The 23711-nt window shown below is 48.7% G+C and overlaps 1 protein-coding gene across 1 annotated transcript in view; it reads left to right on the forward strand.

Annotated features, from left to right (window-relative positions):
• Positions 1-23711, forward strand: part of FAM234B (family with sequence similarity 234 member B) — a 307484-nt gene that overhangs the window by 275229 nt on the left and 8544 nt on the right. Inside the window, exons 11-12 of the mRNA XM_086957605.1 lie at positions 15551-15662; positions 18710-18939. Coding sequence (XP_086813731.1) covers positions 15551-15662; positions 18710-18939 — 342 coding nt within the window. The remainder of the gene's footprint in view (positions 1-15550; positions 15663-18709; positions 18940-23711) is intronic.

Raw genomic sequence — 23711 nt, forward strand, 5'->3', positions numbered from 1 at the left:
ACCCCTCCCCTTCCAAGATGGCGTCCATTATTCCCACTAGGCGGCGGATATTCATCGCCGTGCTCCTCGTGGGTATAAACCCGGCCTGGTCCCTGTGCACCAGGCCCGTCATGTGCGGGGCCAGTCTAGTGGCTAGGATGCGACTCAGGATCTTGTAATCCACCGTCAGCATGGACAGTGGGCGATAAGACCTCACGTCCGCGGCATCCCGGCCAGGCTTGAGGAGTGGTACTATCAAGGCCTCCCGCATGGAGGCAGGCAACACCCCCTTCTCGAAGGCCTCCGTATATACCACCAGCAGCCTGGGCGCCAGAGCGTCTGCATAGTGCTGATAGAACTCGATTGGGAGTCCGTCCACCCCTGGTGTCTTGTTACGGGCCATATGTTTGATAGCCACTCGAATTTCCGTTAGCGTGATCGGGCTACCCAGGTCCTTCGCGTCGCCCTCGTCCAAGACCGAAAGCGGCCTCTCCTCCAGGTACTCCACGATGTCCTGCACCCCCACTCCCAGCTGACTCCGGTACAATTCCTCATAGTAACCCCGAAAGCGGTCCACTACAGCTGCCTGAGAGTACACCATCTCTCCCTGTGCGTCAATAATGCTGAGGATCGGGCAACCCCTAAGTTCCGGGCTAGCTAATCTGGCCAAGAGGGTACCCACCTTGTCCCTTTCTGCGTGCGCCCTAATCATGTACTGCCTGTAATCATAGCATCTCAAACGTTCCGCCTCCGCGGCCACCACTTCCTTCGCGTCCAGTAACTGGGCCTGTAAATCTGGCCTAGTTGGCCTGCGGCGTTCCAGGTCCCTCAAAGTCTCCTCCGCTTTCATTAGGTCATTCAGCACAGTCGTTCGAGCATTCGAGAACTTACCCAGGCACACCCCTCTCACCACCACTTTCATTGCATCCCATTCAACAGACCTGCTCGTCGCCGTTCCATCGTTCACACCGAAATAACTATCAATGCCCTGCCGGACCGCATCGTCGAACACAGAATCCTCTAGCGTCTCCGGCCGAAGCCGCCATGTTGGAATTACTGAGCGCTCCCTCTGCCATTGAATATGCACCAACAGGGGGTTATGATCAGATATCGTCCTAGCAAGGTACTCAGCATGGGTGATCAATGGTGCTAGGGAGCCCCCACAAAGCACCGAATCAATCCTAACATGTAAATCATGTAAGGCGGAGTAAAAGGAGTAATCCCTGGTTCCCCTGTGCCTCTCCCTCCAGACATCCAGCAACCCCCACCGGTCTTGCCAGTCCTTCCTGTGCGCGGCCAGCCTGCGCACAGGAGAGTCTACTAGGGGGGGATGGGACCTATCCAGAGCCACATCCGTAATTGAATTGAAGTCCCCCCCTAATACTATCGGACCCGCTAGGAAAGAAGCCAAGGACCCCGAGAGGCCATCAAAGTATCGGCCTTGGTCAGTGTTAGGTGCATAAACACAACATAAAACCACATCCCGTCCATACAGTCTCCCCTCCACCGCTACGAACCTGCCATCCGGATCTATTACCTGATTCAGGACCTGGAAGGGGATCCCCGCCCTCACCCAGATCAAAACCCCCCTGGCATACGCTGAATAAGTGGTGCCAAAAACCTGGCCCCGCCATCTTTTCTGCAAGGCAGCGCACTCTTTTTTAGTGAGGTGAGTCTCCTGGAGCATAGCTATCTGAACCCCCCTGCGTACCAGGTATGCATGCACTTTGTGACGTTTCACCATAGTCCGCAGCCCCCGGACATTCCACGTTAGGCATTTCAAATTAGGTAATGTCCCCATTCCAAGTCCGTACAGTCCAATTCACACTCCAACGGTCCATGACCCCCCCAATGCAGTTGCCCCCCCCCCAACAACCCCAAAACTGAAACTTTCCCCAACCCCCACTCCCCAGGACAGAGCATACGAACCCAATGGCCGCCCCCATCCAAACCTTGAACCAACTGCTCGCACACTTACCCTGTGGTCTCCACCACAGTCGGCCTTAAGGGCCTAGGGGGGGTGAGTCGCCGCCGACCCCAGCCAGCGGAGCCCGCGTCCGCCCTTCATCCCCTCAGATACACTCCGCTCCCCCACCCGGCAACCCGCCCTCCAGCAACAGGATATCACCCTACCATGAAGTCCCGATCAAGACCAAAGTCTGTCTTAGCCGCAGATAATATTATCCGAAGTCTGTGGGGTCACTGTCGGCCCCTTCTGGCTCTCTGCCTCCGAAAGTTCCTCTCCTGTTCTGCTGCCCTCTCCTCCCGAGTCCGTTTCGGCTCGCTCACTATTCTGTTGCGACCCTGTAATGGCCGCCGTCGCCGCGAGTGCGTCCCTCTTCTCCGCCGCCATTTGGGCCTCCCGCTTCTCCCGCTGGCGCCTGTTGCGGGACCTGATACGTTGTGACTGCCGCACCCGGGGCTGCTTGGGCTGGTCTCGCCTACTTTGGTGTGTCCTGTCCGTCCCCGCTCTGTACAACTCAAGCCAGTGCCAAACTTCGTCCGGAGTATGGAAAAAGTGTGTGGTGCCATCCATGATAATCCGCAGCTTGGCCGGGTAGAGCAAGGAGTACTGAATGCCTTCCTCCCTGAGCTCCTTCTTCACAGCAAGGAACGATGCCCTGTCCTTCTGGACCGCCTGCGTGTAGTCCGGAAATATCGTCACCTTGCTGTTCTCCACCCCGTAAGGGCCCGACATCCTGGCCCGCTGGATGAGAAGGTCTCGGTCTTTGTAATGGAGGAGCCGCACCACCATTGGACGGGGGGGGGCGGCCAAGCCCCGGCGGGCGAGCGGGCACCCGGTGGGCTCGCTCCAGAGTGAAAAATGGAGTAAGCCCCTCCGGCGCCACCACAGTGCGGAACCAGTTCTCCATGTAGGCCACCGCATCCTCCCCCTCAATCCGTTCCGGCAGGCCTACGACCCGCACGTTGTTCCGCCTATTGCGGCCCTCGGCATCCTCCGCCCTCCGTTCCAGAGTGTCCAGCCGGGCCAAAATGTCTGTAATCCTGTGCTCCGCGGTCACCACCGAGGGCTTCAGGTCCAGCAACAGTTGGTCATGATCCTTGACCCGATCCGCCAGCTTCGCGTGATCCGCACGTAGCAGCCCCAGGCCCGTGGCCACTTGGGCTATGTCGTTATGTAACGCCTCCTTGGTGGAGGTGATCGCCTCAAGGATGGCATCCAAGCGCCGGTTCAGCCGCTGTTCTTGGTCAAGCTCCGGGGAGGGACTCTCACTCAACCGGGTCGATGTCGCCGAGTCCCCTTCGCGGCTCCCGGGCGTCGGCCCTCCGATCGCCGCCATGTCAGGGCGCTGCGTCACAAGTCCGGCCACCCTTTCTGTGGGGCGCTCTCGTGGGCCCGTGCCGAGCACCGGGCATCAGGCAGCACAATGTCACCGCCAATGGTCTCAGGAGCAATGACCAGGCGGACGAGCTCCGGTCCGTCACCCCCACTAGTCCGGTGGGGGGAGGATGAGTCACGGGACGGCGGCCGACGAGGGCCCCGGGTCCCCTGGGTGAATCGGGCAGCGTCCCCCGGTCTCAAGGCTTCGCGCCGCCAATCCCAGTGCGTCGGGCAGTCGGGTGCAGGGTCTCTTTCTGCTTGGCGACAGCCGGACTCAAGGCTGTAGTTCGGGACCATCCGATCTCCTCGCCGCCATTTTCTTCACACCCTGGTCTACACCTCGGCCGCCTCTTCCTCGATCTCCTCGGGGCCAGCAGTCCCCCAGCAATTAACCGATTATGTCCAGCTGTCCCCCTACACTTCAGAGGGTAGGAACGTCTTCTCCGGGTCGCCTGGGGTCCCGAAAAACAGGAGAATTAGCGGGAATCCGCGCGGAGCTACGAGCTCACGCCGCCATCCCGATCGGCGTCCAAGCCACGCCCCCAGCTCCTACCACTTCATTAGCAAATGGGTCACTGTCTTAGACATTTGCCAAGTTGTTATATTGCCATACATTCACAAATCACTATTCTCAGGTTCACCAAGAGGGGCGTTTTGCCTGCTCATCCTGGAGGACTTTCTTGTTTGAGTCCATTCACAGATCTGCCTCCAAATAGGCGCTGCTGCTTTGGTATCTATTCAAAAGGTGAGGAATCTGTGGCTAGAAGTCTCTATCAGAAGAACAAGTTACTTACCTCCAGTAATGCTCTTCCTGATAGAGACTGTATCTAGCTGCAGATTCCACACCAACCCTCACAGCCTCCATATTCTGTAATTGGTCTTTATTCATTAATAATATCCCACTTCAGTTTGCCCTTTGAGGCTCTCTGTCTGGGGGGCACGCACCCTCTTGAAAGCAACTGACGTCAGCGAGTGGAAGTAGCGCTTATATGGGCCCTCCACATCATTTCCGGAGCGAAACGATGTAGGTGCAGAGCCACACTGCTCCACCTGCCAGTGCCCAGAGGTACTGCTGAACACTTTCCAGATCCATTTGATGCCTGAGTGTAAGACCTACCGGTTTCTGGCTGGCGGGGACACATCGAAGCCAGACGGAATACACTGTCCTAGATAAAATGAGTATGATACACTTCTGTGATGTCCTGTGCTCACCCTTGGGTAGCTTGGCACAGAGCAGTCAGGCGTATCCTCGAGGTCGTAGTGTAAAGTATTGGTACAACCCCACCCTCGAAATTCACGGAGTACACTACAAAAAAAACTCCACACCAAATATATAATACACTGGTCTTTATATTACACATGCATAGAAATCAAAATGACATACGCATTGAATATATAATTTACAGTTATATGCAATTGTCGAACTCTCCCATTAGCAGCAGAATGTATTATACATGCATAGAAATCAAAATGACATACACATTGAATATATAATTTACAGTTATATGCAATTGTCGAACTCTCCCATTAGCAGCAGAATGTATTATACAGGTATTCACTTGCCCCGTTATCCCCTCAGCCTCGTAAGCACAATAATCCCATTTTCGAACTCCTACGAGGTGTTCACGATCCAAGCAATCCTTTCCACATCAAAAGCAGCAGAACCATATATGCATGCTGTTCGGAGATATGCCACTTTCCTGCTACCACATTAGCTTTAAACATGGCATTCCCAAATTTGCATGCGCCGTAAAGTTGTACTGGTCAAAAACTCATAGGTTTTAACTGTGCCTCAAGGCCCAGCCCCTCAAACTTCCCAAGTCAACAATACACATTGCATCCGCTGGTGACACTTTGATTAGTTTGTGTAGACCTCTTAATGCAGAAGGAAACAGTTACTTGGTTTCGTCCCTCCAGATTAGGTCTTCAGGCACACAGGAGCACCTTCATGCATGCGGGATTACTGTCCTCACTGTAGGCAAAAGACTGGCACACTAGAAGCTCACATGCTTCCAAATTGGATTAATGTTTCTCCTCAGGCGGAGGTGTAAACTGCATTTGCTCCAGGCAGCCAGCCATAGGTGCACACAAGGCACAATGAGACCCCTCGGGTCCAGTCACGATATTCTCAACAAGCGAGTACCTTGTGACGTGGGACCGGGAGAGGGATCTCGCGAGCTTGCATGGAGGCAGAGATTTCAGACACTGTCATCCTCATGATCTGCAGGTTGAATACAGTCTAGGATTCCAGTTCAGGTCCCGCAGACTCTGCAAATATTCTCCAACAGCCCTCAGACACCACACACTATGGGTTGCAAGCTAGCACATGTTTCTGGTTGCAAGCACAGACCCTTTGGACTCGACAAACCTCCCCAGCACTCCTCAGACTATTCACGTTCCAGCACCCCAGGTGCGGGCCGCTGATGTTTACGAGCAAACTTGTATGCAAATTGTTACGTTGTACATCAGGACGTCTCCTGCCCAGACCCAGAAGTTCCATGAAGTCTTGTACCTCATCTTTGGGCAGCCCGGCACCGCCGACACGACTTCGGGCCCTGCCGAGTCAGTCTGGGTCTTTAAGACTTCGCCACCTTTGGCTCTGGCACTGTCTGGTCCCCGTGGATCCAGGCCTGGATTCAGATCGCCACCTGTCGAAATTACTTGACCTTCCTGGTCCCCTACAACAACGCTGCTGCAGTCGACGCCAACCCCATCCTCATCCCCGAAGTGAACACGGAGCCGGACCGACGTCGATTCTGACCCTGGAAGGGACTTTCGTCCATGTGTTATATTATGGCTCTCTGTAGGAAATCAGGATCTGCTTCTATGGTTAACCCCACGTTTTGCCTGGTGTTATTATATTTCTGACTAGTCGGACTGGGATCCTGCTAATCTGGACCCCAGTCTCTGTGGTTTCTCCCCTACATTGGTTATGGTGAGACTTGGGTACATCCCAGGTTGGCTACTGGTGTACCCTTATAAGTCCCTAGTATATGGTACTGCGGTACCCAGGGCATAGGTGCACCAGGGGTCCCCCTTGTACTGAAGCATGCATTATGCCACCCATGGGAGACCACTCAAAGTTGTCACTACAGACCTGCCATTGCAGTCTGTGCAAGCTGGTGCTAGCACCTCTTACGACAGATACAAGTTTACTTATATCCGAGGTCACTGCACTTAAAGCCTGTGTCACCCCTAAAGCAGGCCTTTCAATCCTGAAATCAGGGTACTCTGTTCGAAGTGTTAGGGTGCCCCTGCTTGAGTAGGACACCCCTACAATTCACGGAGTCCATTCTCCTGGGTTGTAAGTGCATCAGCCATTATGATACATAGAGTGGCCATGCGACATTACGCGATGACTGACTCTAAACTGCCTGTACCGAACCCTGGCGTGTTTGGTATGAATGATGTTGGAATCATAGCCCAACACCGTAAACGGTGTGGGAGGTATGATACCATGCTCTTTAAAAGTCCTCCGAGAGATCCTCGGCCCTCCCGGTAGCATTCTTTTAGACCCGGACAGCAAACTATGGGTGCTGCCGACTAGACACGATTCTGCCCTCCTGCTGCTGAGCCAAGCTCGAGCTGAGGAAGGCTGGACAATAGGTATCTTGTCTCAGGGTGGGGGTGCTCACCAGCTCCACTCAGTTTGCTTGAAGGGAACATTTGGTGCCCTCCTTGCATACTCCCAGTTCAAACCAGCTCAGCGAGCCTTTGGCTCCCATTCTGGTGTGAACCTGGACAAAGGACATAGGAGTATCCTCCCCACTGTCTGATACCTCCCCTGGGAGGGACACCTGAATCGTCCCAACCGTTACCTTACAGTACTTAAGGGCTTACCTGTGGGTGGGTCCCTGATTCGTCGTGGAACAAAATTCATATCAAAACCCCACTTCATCTTTGACCGTCTGGGCACTCTGGACTTTGCTCTGGTCACCGAGACTGTAACTGGGAGACTCCTGCTGCTCCAGATCTCGTTGTCCTGTAGGTCTGCTGCAAAGTCTGTGTCTGTGCTCCATACAGGATCCTTGCCAGGTCTGTGGACATCCAAGACACCGAAGGTATCTCCCGTTGAAGTGAAGGAGTCACTTCCCTGCATGTGCAGGCTCCGCAACGCAGCTGACCAGTCTGCTGATCCTGGGCTCCCACAGACTCCGAAAGGCTAAGCAACCCAGGTGGTCGTTCTACCACTCCCTCAAGCCCTGCACTGTCTTCTCACCAAGTTTGAGGCCAGTATCCCTCGTCGGAACTGCAGGAACTGAACCACTGTGCACGGCGTCGACTTGTCATTGCAAAGGCTTCGGGCTCCAAATAGCCACCCCCTCAAGCATCTCCTGTGAACAAGATCTTCATCCTCACCGCATCTCTTGCATAATGAGCGTGCATCTTTGGTGAGCTACACGAGGTCCTCTTGCAACTCCTGTGCCTCCGGCCTGTGGGTCCTCTTGAGGGTTTTCTTTTCCTTCAGTGGGCTCCGTTGATTGCTCGGGGCCTGCTCCGACTCCCCTGCTTGCTGTGAGTCACCAGGACCTTGCTGGTCCTGACACTGCACCCTTTTCGCTTGCCATGTTTTTAGTTTCCAAGGCTTGTTGGTGCTCCATGCAAACACTGACCCCTCAACTCTCGACATCCGATGTGGGACAGTTGGTGAACGGCCTCTGGTCTTCCACAGCGTCGCCTGGTCCACACAGCTGCAGCTCCAAGGTCACTTTCCTGCAACACCTGACATCGGAGGGCATTTGTCTTCCATGCCTCCAGGTCACTCCTTAGTAGCATAGACTCTGTCCCCTCTGCAAGCAGGTACTTCTTATCTTGAATCCACCTTTGGGTACCACCGGACATTTTTACCTCTTTCGCCAGCGGCATCTTTCTGAAGTCCTCCATTGAGGTTGATGGCGGTTTCCAACGCCACTTCGCACCTATGCACCCGGCTACCCTGGTGTAGGTATGCTGGTTCCTAGGGTATCCACGGGTGGGCTGGCTCTCCAACCTTCTGTCTTTAACGGGGATTCTTCAGTGTCCACTGGGAAGGGTCCTTCTTCTTTAAAATTGCAACACGACTCACCCATTGACTTGAATTGAGCACACAGTTGCGTTCCCACTCTGCACACGACCTCCGTGGGGTTCCTGGTTACTTACCTTGGGTGGTTCCTTGGGTCCCCTGCACTTCTAGGTCTCCCGGGTATAGTCATGACCCGTGTCATGGCTCGCATCCCACTATCTTAGTATATGGTTTGGTTCCCCCCTGGTGACCATTGTATTTCATGCTACTTACCGGTTTTATTTGCAAAGTCTTGTGTGCATTGTGTATATCTCCGGGTTGGAGATATTTGTATCTTTTAGGGAGTGTCTTATAATAAAGACATATTTTTATATATACACTGTGTGGTTCGTTTTCACTTAAAATACACCAATAAGATTATGTTCTGGTAAAATAAGTTGCTTTACACCCCTGGGCTAAGCCTGAAAGCTGTTCTCCACAGCTACCACTTAGAGAGCTTTCTAAGGTTGTCTATGACCACTAAAATCACCATACGGGTTGTCTGGATTAGTGCAGGGTGCTAAACTTACATAAGTGAGCACCATATAGTAATCCAGCCTCCTACTCCGGCCAGAAGGTGAGGAGGACAGGGAGGGGCCGCTGTACCCTTTAATTAACCAGCTTGAGGAACTGGACTGGAATATCGACCTGGGTGATGCCAGTAGTCTGGACTTGTCCCCTGACACCTGCTTGATTCCTCCCCCTATCATGGCTACGGAGGAGGCAGCGTCCTATGCTATGGTGGTGTGGAGGGTAACCGAGAACCCCAGTCTTAAGCTCCATGCAGTGGCAGTCAGAACCTCCTGACAGAGGTGCTTCTGCCTTCGGCTTCCTCTTCTGAACCCCTTTTGCTGTTTAATGAAGCCCACACGGACGTCCTTCTGGGCACTTGGTCCAAGCCCAGCACATGGGCTCCTGTGGTTAGGACGGTTGCCCGCCCCCACCGCCCCACTCCGGGTGACCCAGCGTTCCTGACCCAACACCCCTCCCATGAGAGCTTGGTAGTCCAAGTCTCGTCATCAAAAGCTGCATTACCTTCTTCTCCCCCCAGATAGAGGAATCCAATAAGCTGGACAACCTTGCGAAGATGATGATCTTTTCCTCCATCTTGGCATTGCAGTTGGTGTATACCACATGCCTGTTGGGCTGATACTCTCATACTATCTCATACTATCTGGGATACGGTTGCGCAGGTGCTGTTCCAGTGCTCGAAGGCAGTCCGGCCCATTCTCTCTCAAGCAGTTGCAGACGGAAGAGACGCATCCAAATTCACCATACAATGTGGACTGGATACCACTGACTCACTTGGCAGAATGATTGCCATGTCGTTAACTGTTAGACGCTACACCTGGTTGAGGATTTTTGGCTTCTCTGGGATGTCCAGTCTTCCTTGATGGACATGCCCTTTGATGGCAATCGCCTTTTTGGTGACAAGGCAGACTCAGCGCTTGAGCTCTTGAAGGATTCTAGAGCTACGGCCAGATCTTTGGGCATCACGGCTACCTCATGTCCACCTCAGTCTGCCTTTCATGGCTACGGAAGGGCCGCCCAACCTCGTCCTGTGAAGCCTAGCCACAGAGTCAAGCAAGCTGTCCTGCCTCAGCGCGATCGCGGACATGGGACCCAGTCATTCTAGTTTTCCCCTATCTCAATGAGTGTTTTTTAAAGGCAGGCTCACCCCAAGTTGTCGTCTCCCACTTCCAGAATACAGCTGACCTCCTGCATTCGCTGGGGTTCACTATCAACGTGCCAAAGTCACACCCGACTCCCTCTCAGGCGCTTCCTTTCATCAGGGCATCGAGTCTGGGATATTCGGGCTATGATACCAATGTTTCAGCCTCTATCCCAGATTTCAGTGAGAATGACTGAGGATGCTGGACCTCATGGCCTTCTGCATCCTGCTGATGGATCATGCCAGATGACATATGTAGGCTCTGCAGTGAGACCTGTAGTTCCAGTGGGTGCAACATCCGACTACATCCAGATCTCGAAGGGAACTTTGAACAAACCAAGATTGGGTCAGAAGCAGATCCCTCTCCCTTACTAACCAGATCTAACAGTGGTGACGGATGAGTAACTTCTGGGATTGGGCGGCCCCCTGAGAGAGGCGAATATCAGATGCGTCTGGTCTCTGGCGGAATCCAACCTCAATATGAACCTTTTGGAGCTTCAGTGATCAAACTGGCACTGAAAACGTTCCATCCCTCTCTCATGGGAAAAGTGGTGCAGGTGTTCACCGACGCCACCACCACGGTCATGTGGTGCTGCAACAAACAGGACCGGGTGGGGTTGTGAACCCTTTGTGAAGAGGCTCTCTGCCTCTGGAACATCAGAACATAACACTGGTGGGTCAACACCTGGCAGGCTCCCTAAGCGCAAGGGCGGATGAACTCAACCGTCGATGCCTAGTCGATCTCAAATGATGTCTCCATCCGGAGATGGCACAGTTTCTCTTTCAGCGGTGGGGAGAGCCTTGGTTAGACCTGTTCACATTTGAAGAGGACACGCAATGTCAGCAGTTTTGCACGTTGGAGTTTCTAAGGCAGCGCTCTGCGATGCTTTTCATTGTGAGTGGTGCTTCGGCCTCCTGTACACCTTTCCGCCTGTACCACTTCTGCCCAGAGTGCTCAAGAAGATAAAGTGCAACCAGGCTCAACCTTCTGAGCTTAGCCATCGATCCTCCAATCAGAATGGCCCCTTTTAGACTATGTTCTGTTGCAGCAGCTGTGGAGGGTTCTTCACCCAAACCTGTCCAGTCTCCAGCTCCTTGCATGAAGATTGAGCAGCGGCAGTTGACCGCTTTCGACCTTCCACCCGAAGTCTGTGCCAGGCGTCCCTCCACTAAACGATAAACGCCTGTAGGTGAAATACATTTGTGGCATGGTACAAACCAAAGGCTGTTGACCCCGTCTCTGCTGCTCTTTCTGATGTCCTTTTGTACATTCTTTCCTTGGCCCAGCAGGGATCTGCTTTAGGCACTCTTACAGGATATCTTGCAGCCACCTCTGCTTTTCTTCGGCCGCCAGATCAGCCTTCTTTATCCAGTTCTCCTATTGTTAACAGATTCTTTAAGGGCCTTATTCATCTGTTCCCTCCATCCCCTTTTGTTATGCCCCATTGGGACTTAAATCTGGTTCTCTCCTTTCTTATCTGTGCTCCCTTCGAGCCTCTTCATAACTGTCCCCTCAGGTTGCCAACTCTCAAAACTGCCTTTCGTGTCGCCATCACCTCTGCTCGCAGTGTGAGCGAGTAGCAGGCTTTATTTACTAAGCCCCCTTTTCTATCTGTCTATCCGGATAAAATGGTACTCCGGACGAAGCCATCAATCCTTCCTATGGTGCTCACACCTTTTCACGTGGTACAATCTATCTGCCCACCTTTTATCCCCCCAACATACCTCCAAGAAGGAGGAGAGACTTCACCCTCTGGACCCAAAACGTGCATTGTCTTTTTCTCTTGATAACACAAAAGACTTCCAGGTGGATGATCAACTCTTCATTGGCTATGTGGGTGCCAAGAAAGGTCGGGCTGCTCAAAAACAGACAATCTCCCGATGGGTTGTCTTTTGCATTAAAAAATGCTATGCTTTGGCGCAAAAGGACCCTCCTGTGGGGTTTCATGCTCATGCCACCAGAGCAATGGCAGCAACCACAGCATTAGCACGTCGAGTCCAGGTCTTTGACATCTGTCAGGCAGCAACGTGGGAATACTTGCACACCTTTACCAGACACTACTGCCTGGACAGCCAAGTCCAGAGAGAAGGGTACTTTTCCAGTTTGGTACTCCAGGATTTTCTAGTACGATCTTGGTTCGCATATCCTCCTCCGAGGATGGTGTTGGTTGGGGTATCTATTCTAAGGTAAGAAATCTACAACAAACAGTCTCTATTAGATGAACAAGTTACTTACCTTCGGTAACAATGTATCTGGTAGAGACATGTTCGTTGTAGATTACTTCCCGCCCCACCATCCTCCCAGCTCTGTGAACTGATTTCTGGGGATAGGGACTCCCTTAAAGGGCCCTAGTTTTGACGCACCAGTGGTCAGTGTCTTTCATGGCTCTGCACTTCTGTCATGTAAAGTCGTCTTATGAACTGACGTCTGCATACATGAGTGGCGTCTATGTAGGTCCCACAATGTCATCCTGGCACCCACGATGCTGACAATGGACGTGGAGGCCGCCAACGCCACTTAATGATGTGAAGAGGTACTGCTGAAGAAAAAATCTCCAGATCCAGACTGACGCCTGGGGGAAATTCTAAGGTAAAGAATCTACAACTAACATATGTCTCTTCCAGATGCATTGTTACCGAAGGTTAGTAACTTGTTTGTCAAGCACAGCGCTTTGTCACTGAATGGCAGTGTCAAAAGCGCTCAACATCCTAAGGCTAACACATAGATCAGAGGAAAACCAGGAGGGACAAAAGCAAAAAGTTGAGGGAAAGCACCCTAGAATAGGCAATTTCCAACACTGAGGAATATTAAAAAGTGAGGAATCTGCAGTTCGATTGAATCTCTCCAAGAAAGACCGTTACCAAAGAAAAGTAACTATGATCCTGAAGTTTCAGTCAAGAACTGCTGTTACTGGTCTAGTCTTGAGGAGTCTGAAACCACTTAGTTTTCCAACATCTTGCATCCTTCTGGTGCCTTTGCTCATTGGCACACATGGCCCTTCAGTGGAACATTTTCCTGAAGTTGAGATGCCTCATTGATGCAATTTGGATTTCTGACCAGGTAGTCCAGGGCCTTCCGTAGTCCATGTCTGATGCCAGTGTGATGTGCCACAGAACATTTTCCCTTCCTCTTCCGAAGGTGCTGGTGGTGATGGATGCACCCACCCTTCAATGAAGAGGTCTCCTGGATGATGTGAAGCAGAGGCCTTCGGTTTCACATGAAACAGGACAATCAAATCCATCTTTTGGAGCTGCATGATATCTATCTTTCCCTCAAGGGCTTTCTCCCTTCCATCATGGGCAGTTCGAATCAGGTGCTGACAAACAACACTGCCAAGTAGTACTGCATCACACAGGGCGAAGTCGGTCCTGTGCCCTCTGTCCTCTGTCTAGAGGCTATAAGATTGTGATGGTGGTTATAACTTCAAAAGGTCTTTCTGACAGGGCGTAACATGGTGGGATCCCTCAACAATTGGAAAGATGAACCCAGGCATTATCTGGCTGATAAAATACAAAAGGCGGTAGTAATGTTGGATCACACCTCAGAAAAAGTGTATAATCAGACTGGGCAGTAAAAACAATATCTTTAACTTTCCTGGTCACAAACAACAATAAAACAATTGGTTGGGGTGCCACTAGGGGTGACAAATACACCCTACTACTTTAGGTGCATAAATACACAGATCCTGCAAACAGTCACTATGCGATACAGTATAACATACAAGTACCCCAGCACTCTAAAGTGATACCCCTTCTCATATATAACCTTTATAAGTAGACTTCATCCAGACGTTCCTTTTAATTTAAACGAATATTAGAAAAAATCACAATTTTAGTCCAAAGAACATATAGATGGGGAACTATTTGTAAAGAATGTTCGAAGTTATACAGTCTTGATCAAGATGCGTGTGAACAGCCGACACGTGTTTCGTCACATCCAGTGACTTCCTCAAGGCTTTCTAAGAATGATTGTTTTATGTGACAAACAACAGATTCTGTTTCTTCAAAGTTAGCTGGACACGACCACGATACGACAATTAAGCAGTGTTTTTCTTATTATGAAAGCGACATCAGCCTATATCATAGATTAGAGTTCTGGAGGTCAACCTAACATGTAAGACCAAAAGCTTGTAACATGGATCCTGAATATATTCGTAGTCACTGGGAGGATCTTCTGTTGGTGAAGGCTTCTAATCGCAAAAAAGCACAATCATGGCCTTTTTGGGCAATATACTGTTAGCTGACCTAATCAAATCGGCCACCTGGTCAACCTGCCACATATTCACTAAACATTATTGTGTGGATATCCTAGAACCTTAAACAAGCTATTGTTTGCCAGACAATGCTAAGAACGTTGTTCAACATTTGTATCATCCAGAGGCAGATAGAGGGTACGGCTTTAAGGTCTATGCACAGCATGTGTATTTACAGCCACACATGCTATGAACGGAAAATATTATTTTGCTGTAAGCATCCCACTCACCTCCCCGGAATCTTCTCTGCTGCAGATCTCTCCTCTTGTCACTTACTTTCTTACACTCACAATACTCATGGTCATCATGGTACCTTCACTCGCCAATCCATACATACACTCACCTACTTTGAGGAAAACCATCTAACATGGAGTTTGTGCCAGTGTACATTGTCCATAGAGGGAGGAGTTACAGTGTATCCTGGGACTCAAGATTTTTTTGAAAATAAAAAACCTGCAAATATCAGATCCCATAACTAGATGACAGGAGTATGTGAATCTACAGCACTACATGCTATGAAGAAATGCGTACAGGGTAAATACAATTTTTCTGTTTTAACCGGAGAAGCACGTTGCCAAACATTTTTTTTTAATAACATCGTAAAAGTGCTGTGCTTCAAGCTATGCTTGGTTTCTTACCTGTTTACATTAATTTGTAACCCCATCTATGACTTTTGGCAGGGAACTCTACAGGCTGTTTATTTTAAATGTGCGCAAATGCCTATGAAGAGTGAGAAATACCATGGATGAGCCACAATTAAATAACCATGTTCTACATAATATAAATATGTAGGAATATTAATGAAATAGCTATAGGTTAAGCAGGGGCACGGTTTGTCTTTTTACCTTAGGAAGGGACCTCCATTTAACCAGCTGATGTATGCTACTATATATTAGTATTGATCACAAAGTTCTCATGCTAAATGTGTGTGATCCTTTATACAATACTGGTGCCGTGAATGACTGAGAAAAGTAAATAGAAAATATCGGATATGTTAGGGCACAGTTTGCTACTGTTTTTGTTGTAGAGTAGAACTGGTGCAGATACCGTGACAAAGTCCCAGATATTATCCTCTACCAAGTGCACACCTGTATTACTCTTGTCCAGTGAATAGGTAGGCTTTTGTACTGTATACTGGATGTGTTTGTTCCCTCCATGTCTCATATTCATGTATTGAGACCTTAGGGAAGAGGAGGAACCCACGATCAAAGCTCCTTGACATTCATTAAAAGTCTCATACTTACCTGAAGTATTTTCCTTAGTTTTCAGGAACTGATGAGCGGCCTTGCTATCATCTTTATCTTCTGCACCCCAACTATCCTTCTGTGCTTTTGGACCTTTTCAATACTACAGCAGCAGTGACCACAACAGCTGGTGAGTATGTCCAGGGAGTGATAAAAAGTAATCCAATGACAGACGCTCCCATAATTGAAAACCCTGGAGAAATTCTTAGTGTAACTGAACAACCTGGGCTTTCTTACCAGAATAATATATAATGTGGTTTAGCACTGGTTCTTTGTTGTTCTCCTGACTATTGTTAGTTCATGTCCCCATGAGTAGCAATGTATCTTCAATTATGTAATCTTTGACAGTTTTCAGATTTTTTTATTCAAACTGCAGAATTCTCACCTTGTGAATAAATTCAGACACCAGACTGGAAATAGGGATTTTTTTCTGCGATTCCCTTGTGCATCATTAGTTGTCATAGTTCACCTGCATTAACTTTGTCCTGCCCCAGATGCGATGTCGGGCGCACATATAATCTCCTTACCTGTGCTCTGATGTCACTTTATTTCTTTTTTTACCTTCGCACGTGGAGCCAGAGCTCTCTCTTTCAGCTTTTCTGTTTGACAGGCTGCTTGTGGTTGGAAATTCCCTTACATTGTGCAATGGAATTTGTACCCTCTGAAAACTACTGGATTTAAGCCTTGCAGGGACTATCACAAACAGATATCTGTGATAGACCCACACAACAGTTATATTTCTGGGGGCTTGGTACATCACATGACTTAAAGTCTTGCGACAACTGTTCCAGAATGAACCTCAAGGCTGTCCGGGACGGTGAAGGCAAACTCTACATCACTGAACACGTCGGAAGGCACATAAGAGTTGATTTCAGTGAAAGTTGAGTATACAGACCTGTTCCCTCTCCCAAGGCTGTTATTGAGAGAGGTCATTGGGTAAGTCTAAAACAAAGTATAAACAGTTGAAGCGCGAATCCCCTTCCTCCTGCCACTAATAAGGGAAAGTCATGTGGACATCAAGGTGCCTCTTGCTCTTTGTCCCAGTCTCCTAACGTGGAGCCATTCCCACAACTTTTCTTAACCTAGTCTATCTTCCGGTCAGGCTGCCCCTCCAGGAGCATCTGCTGTCGCAGCTGCAGGACCTGGTACAGCACAGAGCCTTTACAGTCTCCACCTTCATGCTTGGAGATTGGAGGATGGTTGAAAGTGTTCAACTGTCACCGCTCATAGGTGTTTGCTGTCATCTTAGCAGCCTGGAATCCCTCAATTAAAACGTTATACACCTGTGTTGGGATAAATTTGTGGCTTGGTGCGGCACTCAATCGATGGACCCTCTTCAGGCTCAGCTATCTGGTGTTTTGTTGTTTGTTTTGTCCCTAGCCAAACATGGCTTTGCTCTGAGCACTGTTTAAGGGTACCTTTCCCATTTTTGCACTTGCCGGACCAGCCTTTGGTGTTTAAATTTCCAGTTGTTATGCGATTTTTAAAAGGGTTATAACCTCTCTTTCCACCCTCTCCCTTTATCATGCCATTGTGGGACTTTAACTTGGTCCTTATGTTCCTGATGTGCACTCCCTTCAATCCACTTCACAGCTGCCCCTGGCTGCTTGTCACCCTCAAGGCAGTGTTCCACGTCGCCATTATATTGACACTGCAGGTAATTGAGCTCCAAGATTTCATGGTCAACCTGCCATACACCACCTTCTTCCGAGACAAACTGCTTCTACAAATGTGAGCATCTTTCTTACCATCGTTGTGAAGCCTCTCCATGTTGGTCAAACAATCTCCCTACAGCATTCTATGCTCCACCTCACCCCTCCAAGGAGGAGAAGAAATTCCATCCCTTGGACCCCAAGAGAGCTTTTACATAGATCATACCAAAGAACACTGGGTGGACATTCAGCTCTTTGTGGGGTTCTCTTGCGCAAAGAAAAGGAAAGCAGTGCCGAAGAGAGCCATCTCACGCTTAACTGTGCTCTGTATTAAGATCTAGTATGCATTAGCCAAAATGTAGCATCCGGAAGAACTGCCTGCTCATTCTACCAGGTCTAAAGCTGCTTTCACTGCATTGGTATGCCGAATTCATGTCCTTGACATTTGCCAGTTGACTAGTGGGTGTCCCTCCATAAGTTCACAAAGGACTATGAGGTCCCCTGAGTGGGGTATTTTGCCAGCTTGGTCCTGCAGGACTGTGTTGTTTGAATCCATTCACAGACCTGCCTCCAAAGAGGCATTGCTTTGCTATCTATTCCAAAGGTGAGGCTTCTACAGCTAGAAGTCTCTATCAGAAGAACAAGTTACTTACCTTCAGTAATACTAGTTCTAGTAGAGACTCTAGCCATACATTGCTCACTGATCCTCCCATCCTCCCCATTCTTTGATTCGACTCTATCCATTGATAAGATCCCAAGTCGAGGAATCTGCACACTGGTCACTTCAATTTGCTTTTGGGGCTCTGCTTCTGGGGGCATGGACAATCTTGAAAGCAACTGATGTCAGCGCAGGGGAGTTGCACATATATAAAAGCTCCAAACATCATTTCAGTAGCGAAACAGCCACTTACCGGCACGCAGAGGTGTTGCTGAAAAATTTCCAGATCCGGTCTGATGCCTGGAGAATATTCAAAAGGTGAGGTGTCCGCCACTAAGTAGTCACTACCAGAAACAGGATTACCAAAGGTAAATAACGTGTGCATTAATTTCATAGCCTGCATCCTCCAGTCAGCACCATTCATGCTACCCAGCTAACCTGTCTTCTTAGGCGTGTAGCAACCGTAATATGGTGCCCAACTGTCCTACGTAGAACACCTTGATAGGTAGCCAGAAGTCTGCAGACAGAGGAGGAACACATGCAGATCCCCTCTCAAGTAGTCCGATATCTGAATTGCTCAATATAAAAGAAATGCACATTAAAATAACAGTATATTCATTAACAATCTATGAAGCTCTTTTCTTCAGTAGTCTATAGGTACAAGAGGGCTCCTCTTGATTTTTATTAGACACAAACCAACAGATAATGGTTTTGTTTCAGGATATTTTAGCTTTGTGGTGAAAAGATGTGCCATTGTTTAATTTCTGTTTTTTTGTAAATGGGTGCAGTTCATTTTTTAACCTTTCATATTATTGCAATCTCGTCATCAAAGTAACATTGTTCGACTTTCTTGTTTTTTGCAACTAGTTGGAGTCAGTGACCCTCAGAAGGATGCCTTCTATATCACAGTGGCAGCAGACTCTGCACAAGGGAACTCCAGGGACTCCTATAGACCTTTGGCGGTCAGCAAGCTGGGCCTACGATGGGCCATGGCAAACAGCAATGTGGTGTCCCTTGGAGCAGTACCACCGAAAATCAAGCCAGTGGAAGTGAGAAGAATCCTGTCAAGACTGAAATTTGTGAGCCAGCAGCAGAAGGTGAGTGTGCCATTACTTGTAGCCCTGTATATATGTCGTTGGATGAGGAAGTGGCACTCACTCAGCTTAGGTATGAATCAGGACCATAACCTTGCACTGCAGTCAATTTACCCTTGACCTCTACTGTAACAAATATTATGTTTTGTTGTGGGTAAGTGACAAGGGACATGAGTAGCGAGAGCGAGACTTTTGTTTCTTTTGGGGCGTTGTTTGGTGTAAGGTGTATTATAGTGAAATGTTTTAAGAGTGATGGGAAGAAAGACCAGTTTTCAGAACCTGAAGATCAGGATGTCTGGGAAGGAGCCTAGTGTCTGAACTTTTCAAGAGACACTGTCCTTCTAAACTTTGTGGGGATGAGGGTTTAATGGACGGAGGGCCACAGATATTCTTAGTGGCGGGTGTTGGAGGGTAGTAATGGATATATTTGTCTTCCCAGATTTTGACATTTTCTCTTGTAGACTACGTGTATTATACTTAGCACTGGAAAGCTGCAGCTATGATTATTATGTATTCTCCTGTATTGAATATTTCATATATTCATATGCTTAAATCTTTCCCCGTTGTCGAAGTGGGAGTCCCACAGTATATTTAAAAGCATTATAGATCATACATAGCCGAGGACGGCTAAAAAATATTCACTTCATTAATTTATGTTCGAGGCATATGGGCTGCAGACCACACACTAGTGCATAGATCGCCATCTGGTGGTGGGCCCGGATGACTACTCTTTGTTGTTGTCATGGAAGAGTCTTTGTTTGGCAGATGACTCCTCCTGTAGAGCGTAGTGCGCATGGGCATTCCATTGGTTTCGTCTTTGATAGTATTTCCAGTTACCCGCGTCGAGGAAAGGCTTGCGCTTATCGATTCCAGCGTTCGTCTGGCCCAACTGCGCCATTGGGCCTTTGGCTCATGGAAAGAACACCCTTCAAGAAGTGCCCTCAGTGTGGACACAAATTCCCCCACACTGATCTACATGAGGTTTGCAATCTGTGCTTGTCCCCAGAGCACGAGAGTCGAGATTGCCAGGCCTGCGCTTCGTTCCGGTCCAAGAAAACCATCAGAGACCGTTGAGCTCGAAGAGCCATGGTGCAGTCCTCTTCATCAACACCAGATCTCATCATAGACGTGGCTCCAATCAATCTAGAGTCCGAAGAACACCAGCAGGACGACATTGTTTCTGAAGCAGAGGATTCAGTTTCTGGAGCTGAAGGACAATCAGAAGATGACTATCTTCTACCAGCTGGTCAACAGGTTGGGAGTACAAGCGTCGACCCTGTTCACACCCCCATACCTGGACAGGCTTCGGTTCCACCTGCACCTCCAGGTACAGGTGCACACCGACCAAAAACTTCCGACGCCCCACCTTCCGGCCCGGCAACGAAGAATCCAAAAAAGCTTTCAGGCGACTCGGGCTTGAGTCAGTCTGACGGTCCCGACAAGCAGAAGGTCCTCAAACCAAAAATAACTCTGGCACCAAAGCAATGCTCGGTACCGAAGCCAGTCGAGCCGAAAACAAGCTGAGCACCGAAAACAGTTCCCATGCCTATCGAACCGAAGTCCAGCTCCGAAAAAAGTCGACCCAAAGTCCACCTCGGCACCAAAATCCGGATCCGAAAAGTCACGAGCCAAAAAAGAGGCAGAATACCAAGTCCTCGGAACCAAAACCAAGATCAACTCCAAAGACTGCAATAGACACAGCAAAACCTTCTAATCCATTCGGCCACAAGCAAGGCAAATCGGCGCCGAAAAACGATAGTTCCTCAGAAGAGGTTTTCCGCCCAGATCCAAAACAAAAGACTCTTCGTATTCATCCAAATACTGAACATATAATTACAGTGCCTGAAAATAGGAAAATGGACTCTCCCAAGCCACCTCCAGTTCCTCTCAAAAAAGATGCTCAAACTTCCCCCATAAGAATTCCTTCACCACTGCCAGAGATACAACTCAACATTTCCCCTGCACACTCACCATCCACCGCGCACAGCCCTGCACCAGAGGATGATGATGATGAGGATAATTATTCACAAGGGGTAGAAAGTGAGCAACACATAGATGACACAGATGGCCCAGACATTATTCCTGGGCCATCAGATGATCCCTGGGAAGAATTTAACGGGCCAGATGCACCAGATCTGCCGCAAGATGATGCATACCCTTCTAGGCCATCTCCTCCAGATGACACTATAGGGTTTACGCAGCTTATTCATAGGGTAGCCTCCTTTCATGGGGTGCTTTTACACACAGATCCAGTAGAGGAAGACTTCCTTATGGATACATTACTGTCATCACATAAAACCACAACCACATTACCAATACTTAAAGGAGTGGTAAAACATGCACCAGAGGTATTCAAAGACCCTGTCAGAGCCAGGGTAATTAACCCCAGACTAGAAAAGAAGTATAAGGCTGCTCCAACTGACCCAGCATACATTAAAGGCCAGTTGCCTTTAGACTCATGAGTAGTCTCAAACGCTAGGAAAAGAGCTAACTCGCAGACAACATTTCTCCTTACATAGATTGATTACTAGAGGATAGAAGATCAGAGGCAAAAAAGATTGTACAAGAAGGCAAACCAACGTCATCAGAAATTGATTGTGCTATGGCTATCGCCTCCACAGGCTTTCATTAATTGGCAGGTGCTACTGTTCTTTGCAGGCAGGAATAGCTTACAGCTGCTTCCTTCAGACCCATTGTTCAGAGTAAAATTCTAGACATGACTTCCGATGGAGAGGCATTATTTGGAAGACACATTGATGAGGTGCACAATCCATAAAAACAGACACTACAAAATCGCTGTGTTCACTACAGATGAGGCGAATGCCTTCAACAACATTACAGACAACCACTGCCAGCGGCTTACAGCAAGCAAACTGCAAAGAGGAACCAAGCTTCTCAGGATAGAGACACAAGTAGGAAACAGTGACCTTGTTGGTTTCTCACAAGTATGCACCATAAGCAGTTGGGGGGCCAAATAACAAAATGTCTCATTGGAAGTTAATCACAATGGACAAGTGGGTTTTAGATCAAGTCTCCTATGACTATACAAGGAATTTACAAAGAGACCACCTCCTACTCCTCAGACAGGGTCATCCCCTGTTCATCTTCAAAGGGAATTATTTACCATGCTCAACAAGGGTGCGATAGAAAGATTACCACACAATCAGAGGGGAAAGGGGTTTTATTCCTACATGACGGACCTCGACCTTCAAGATGCACATTTTCTCATTCACCGAAAGCATTGACAATTCTTAAGATTCAAAGTAGCCTGAATTCATTATCAGTTCAAAGTCCTCCCATAAGAACTCAAATCAGCTCCCTGCATTTTCACAAAATGTCTAGCTCCAGTGGCAGGTCTCGTAAGGCAGAAAGATGATCAAATATTTCCATACCTCCACAATTGGTTGATAAAAGTCCCTGCATGCCAGGAAGCGATCAAAGGGACAACGGCCTGTCTAACTCTATTCAGGAACACAGGCATAATTCTAAACCCACAAAATCATCACTTCGTCCATCAAAGATGAATACGTTTTTTTGGGAGCCATTGTAGACACCATTCAGGGGCAAAGCATATCTCACAGAAGACAGACAAACCAGGCTAAGGCTATTAGTTGAAAGGTCGATTCAAAGAAAGTCCATTTCAGTTTGCCTATTCAAACCCCTTCTAGGCATGATGTCATCATGCATTCCTCTAGTACCACCTTGCCAGCTCCAAATGTGACCACTACAGTAGGAGTTGGACATACAATGGCTACAAACTCATGACTCTTTCGAGGACATTATCCAAATCCCTCCAACCATGAAGGACTCTTCCTTGGTGTACTCAAAACATCCACCTTTCCATATGATTGACCTTCCTGCCTCAAATAGCTGATTTTGGGGTGATGACCGATGCCTCCCTAGAGGGATGGGGTGCACACCTTCAGGTTTAACAAATCAAGGGGAAATGGGCTCCACACCACAGATCTTCACATAAGTCTGTTGGAGCTCAAGGCAGTTGCATTGAGTCTGTAGGCCTTCCTCCCCAGAATCAAGAGAGCGGCTGTGCTAATATGCACATGCAGTACCACCACTATGCATCAACCAGCAAGAAGGCGTAAGACCTCAGCCGCTGTCTCAAGAAGCTCAGAAGATTTGGAAGAGGGCACAAAAACATCAGGTGCAATTGAAAGCAGAGCCCATTCCTTGAATAAAGAAAGTTATAGCAAGCACCTTTAAGTAGGGCCAGGAACAGTTGCACGAGTGAGAGCTCAACCAAGATGCCCTGAACAATGTCCTCCAGCTTTAGGGGGAACGAAAGGTGGATCTGTTTGCAACTTATTGAAATCAAAAATGCCGGTTTTATGCAAGTTGGGATCCACAACCGGGTGCGTGGAGCAATGCATTTTCAATAAGGTGAAGGGGGATCTTTGCTTGTGCTTTTCCACCGATCCCATTAATCCAGCGAACTATCAACAAAATGAAGCAAGAACCATGCAGGATAATTCTGAAGTCTCTCAGGCAGTATTGATTCGCAAAACTGATCCTGCTCTCAAAGAAACCACATATTCACCTGAAGCCAATTCCAACTTGATGCTGAATGAACTTCAACCAGATACTTCATCCGGATCCAGCGTCCTTGATACTTATAAGGAGGGTTGTTATAAAAGATGTTTTATATGTCCTGGGGATAGAGAAATGGCACATTCCACTACCCTTATTGTAGATTTCCAGTCACATAGGTTAACATTGGAATAGTTTATGAACTTATACCTACCACTAGAGGTTACTGGAAA

This window comes from Lissotriton vulgaris, chromosome 1_1, assembly GCF_964263255.1.
Source record: "Lissotriton vulgaris chromosome 1_1, aLisVul1.2, whole genome shotgun sequence".
Lineage (NCBI taxonomy): Eukaryota > Metazoa > Chordata > Amphibia > Caudata > Salamandridae > Lissotriton > Lissotriton vulgaris.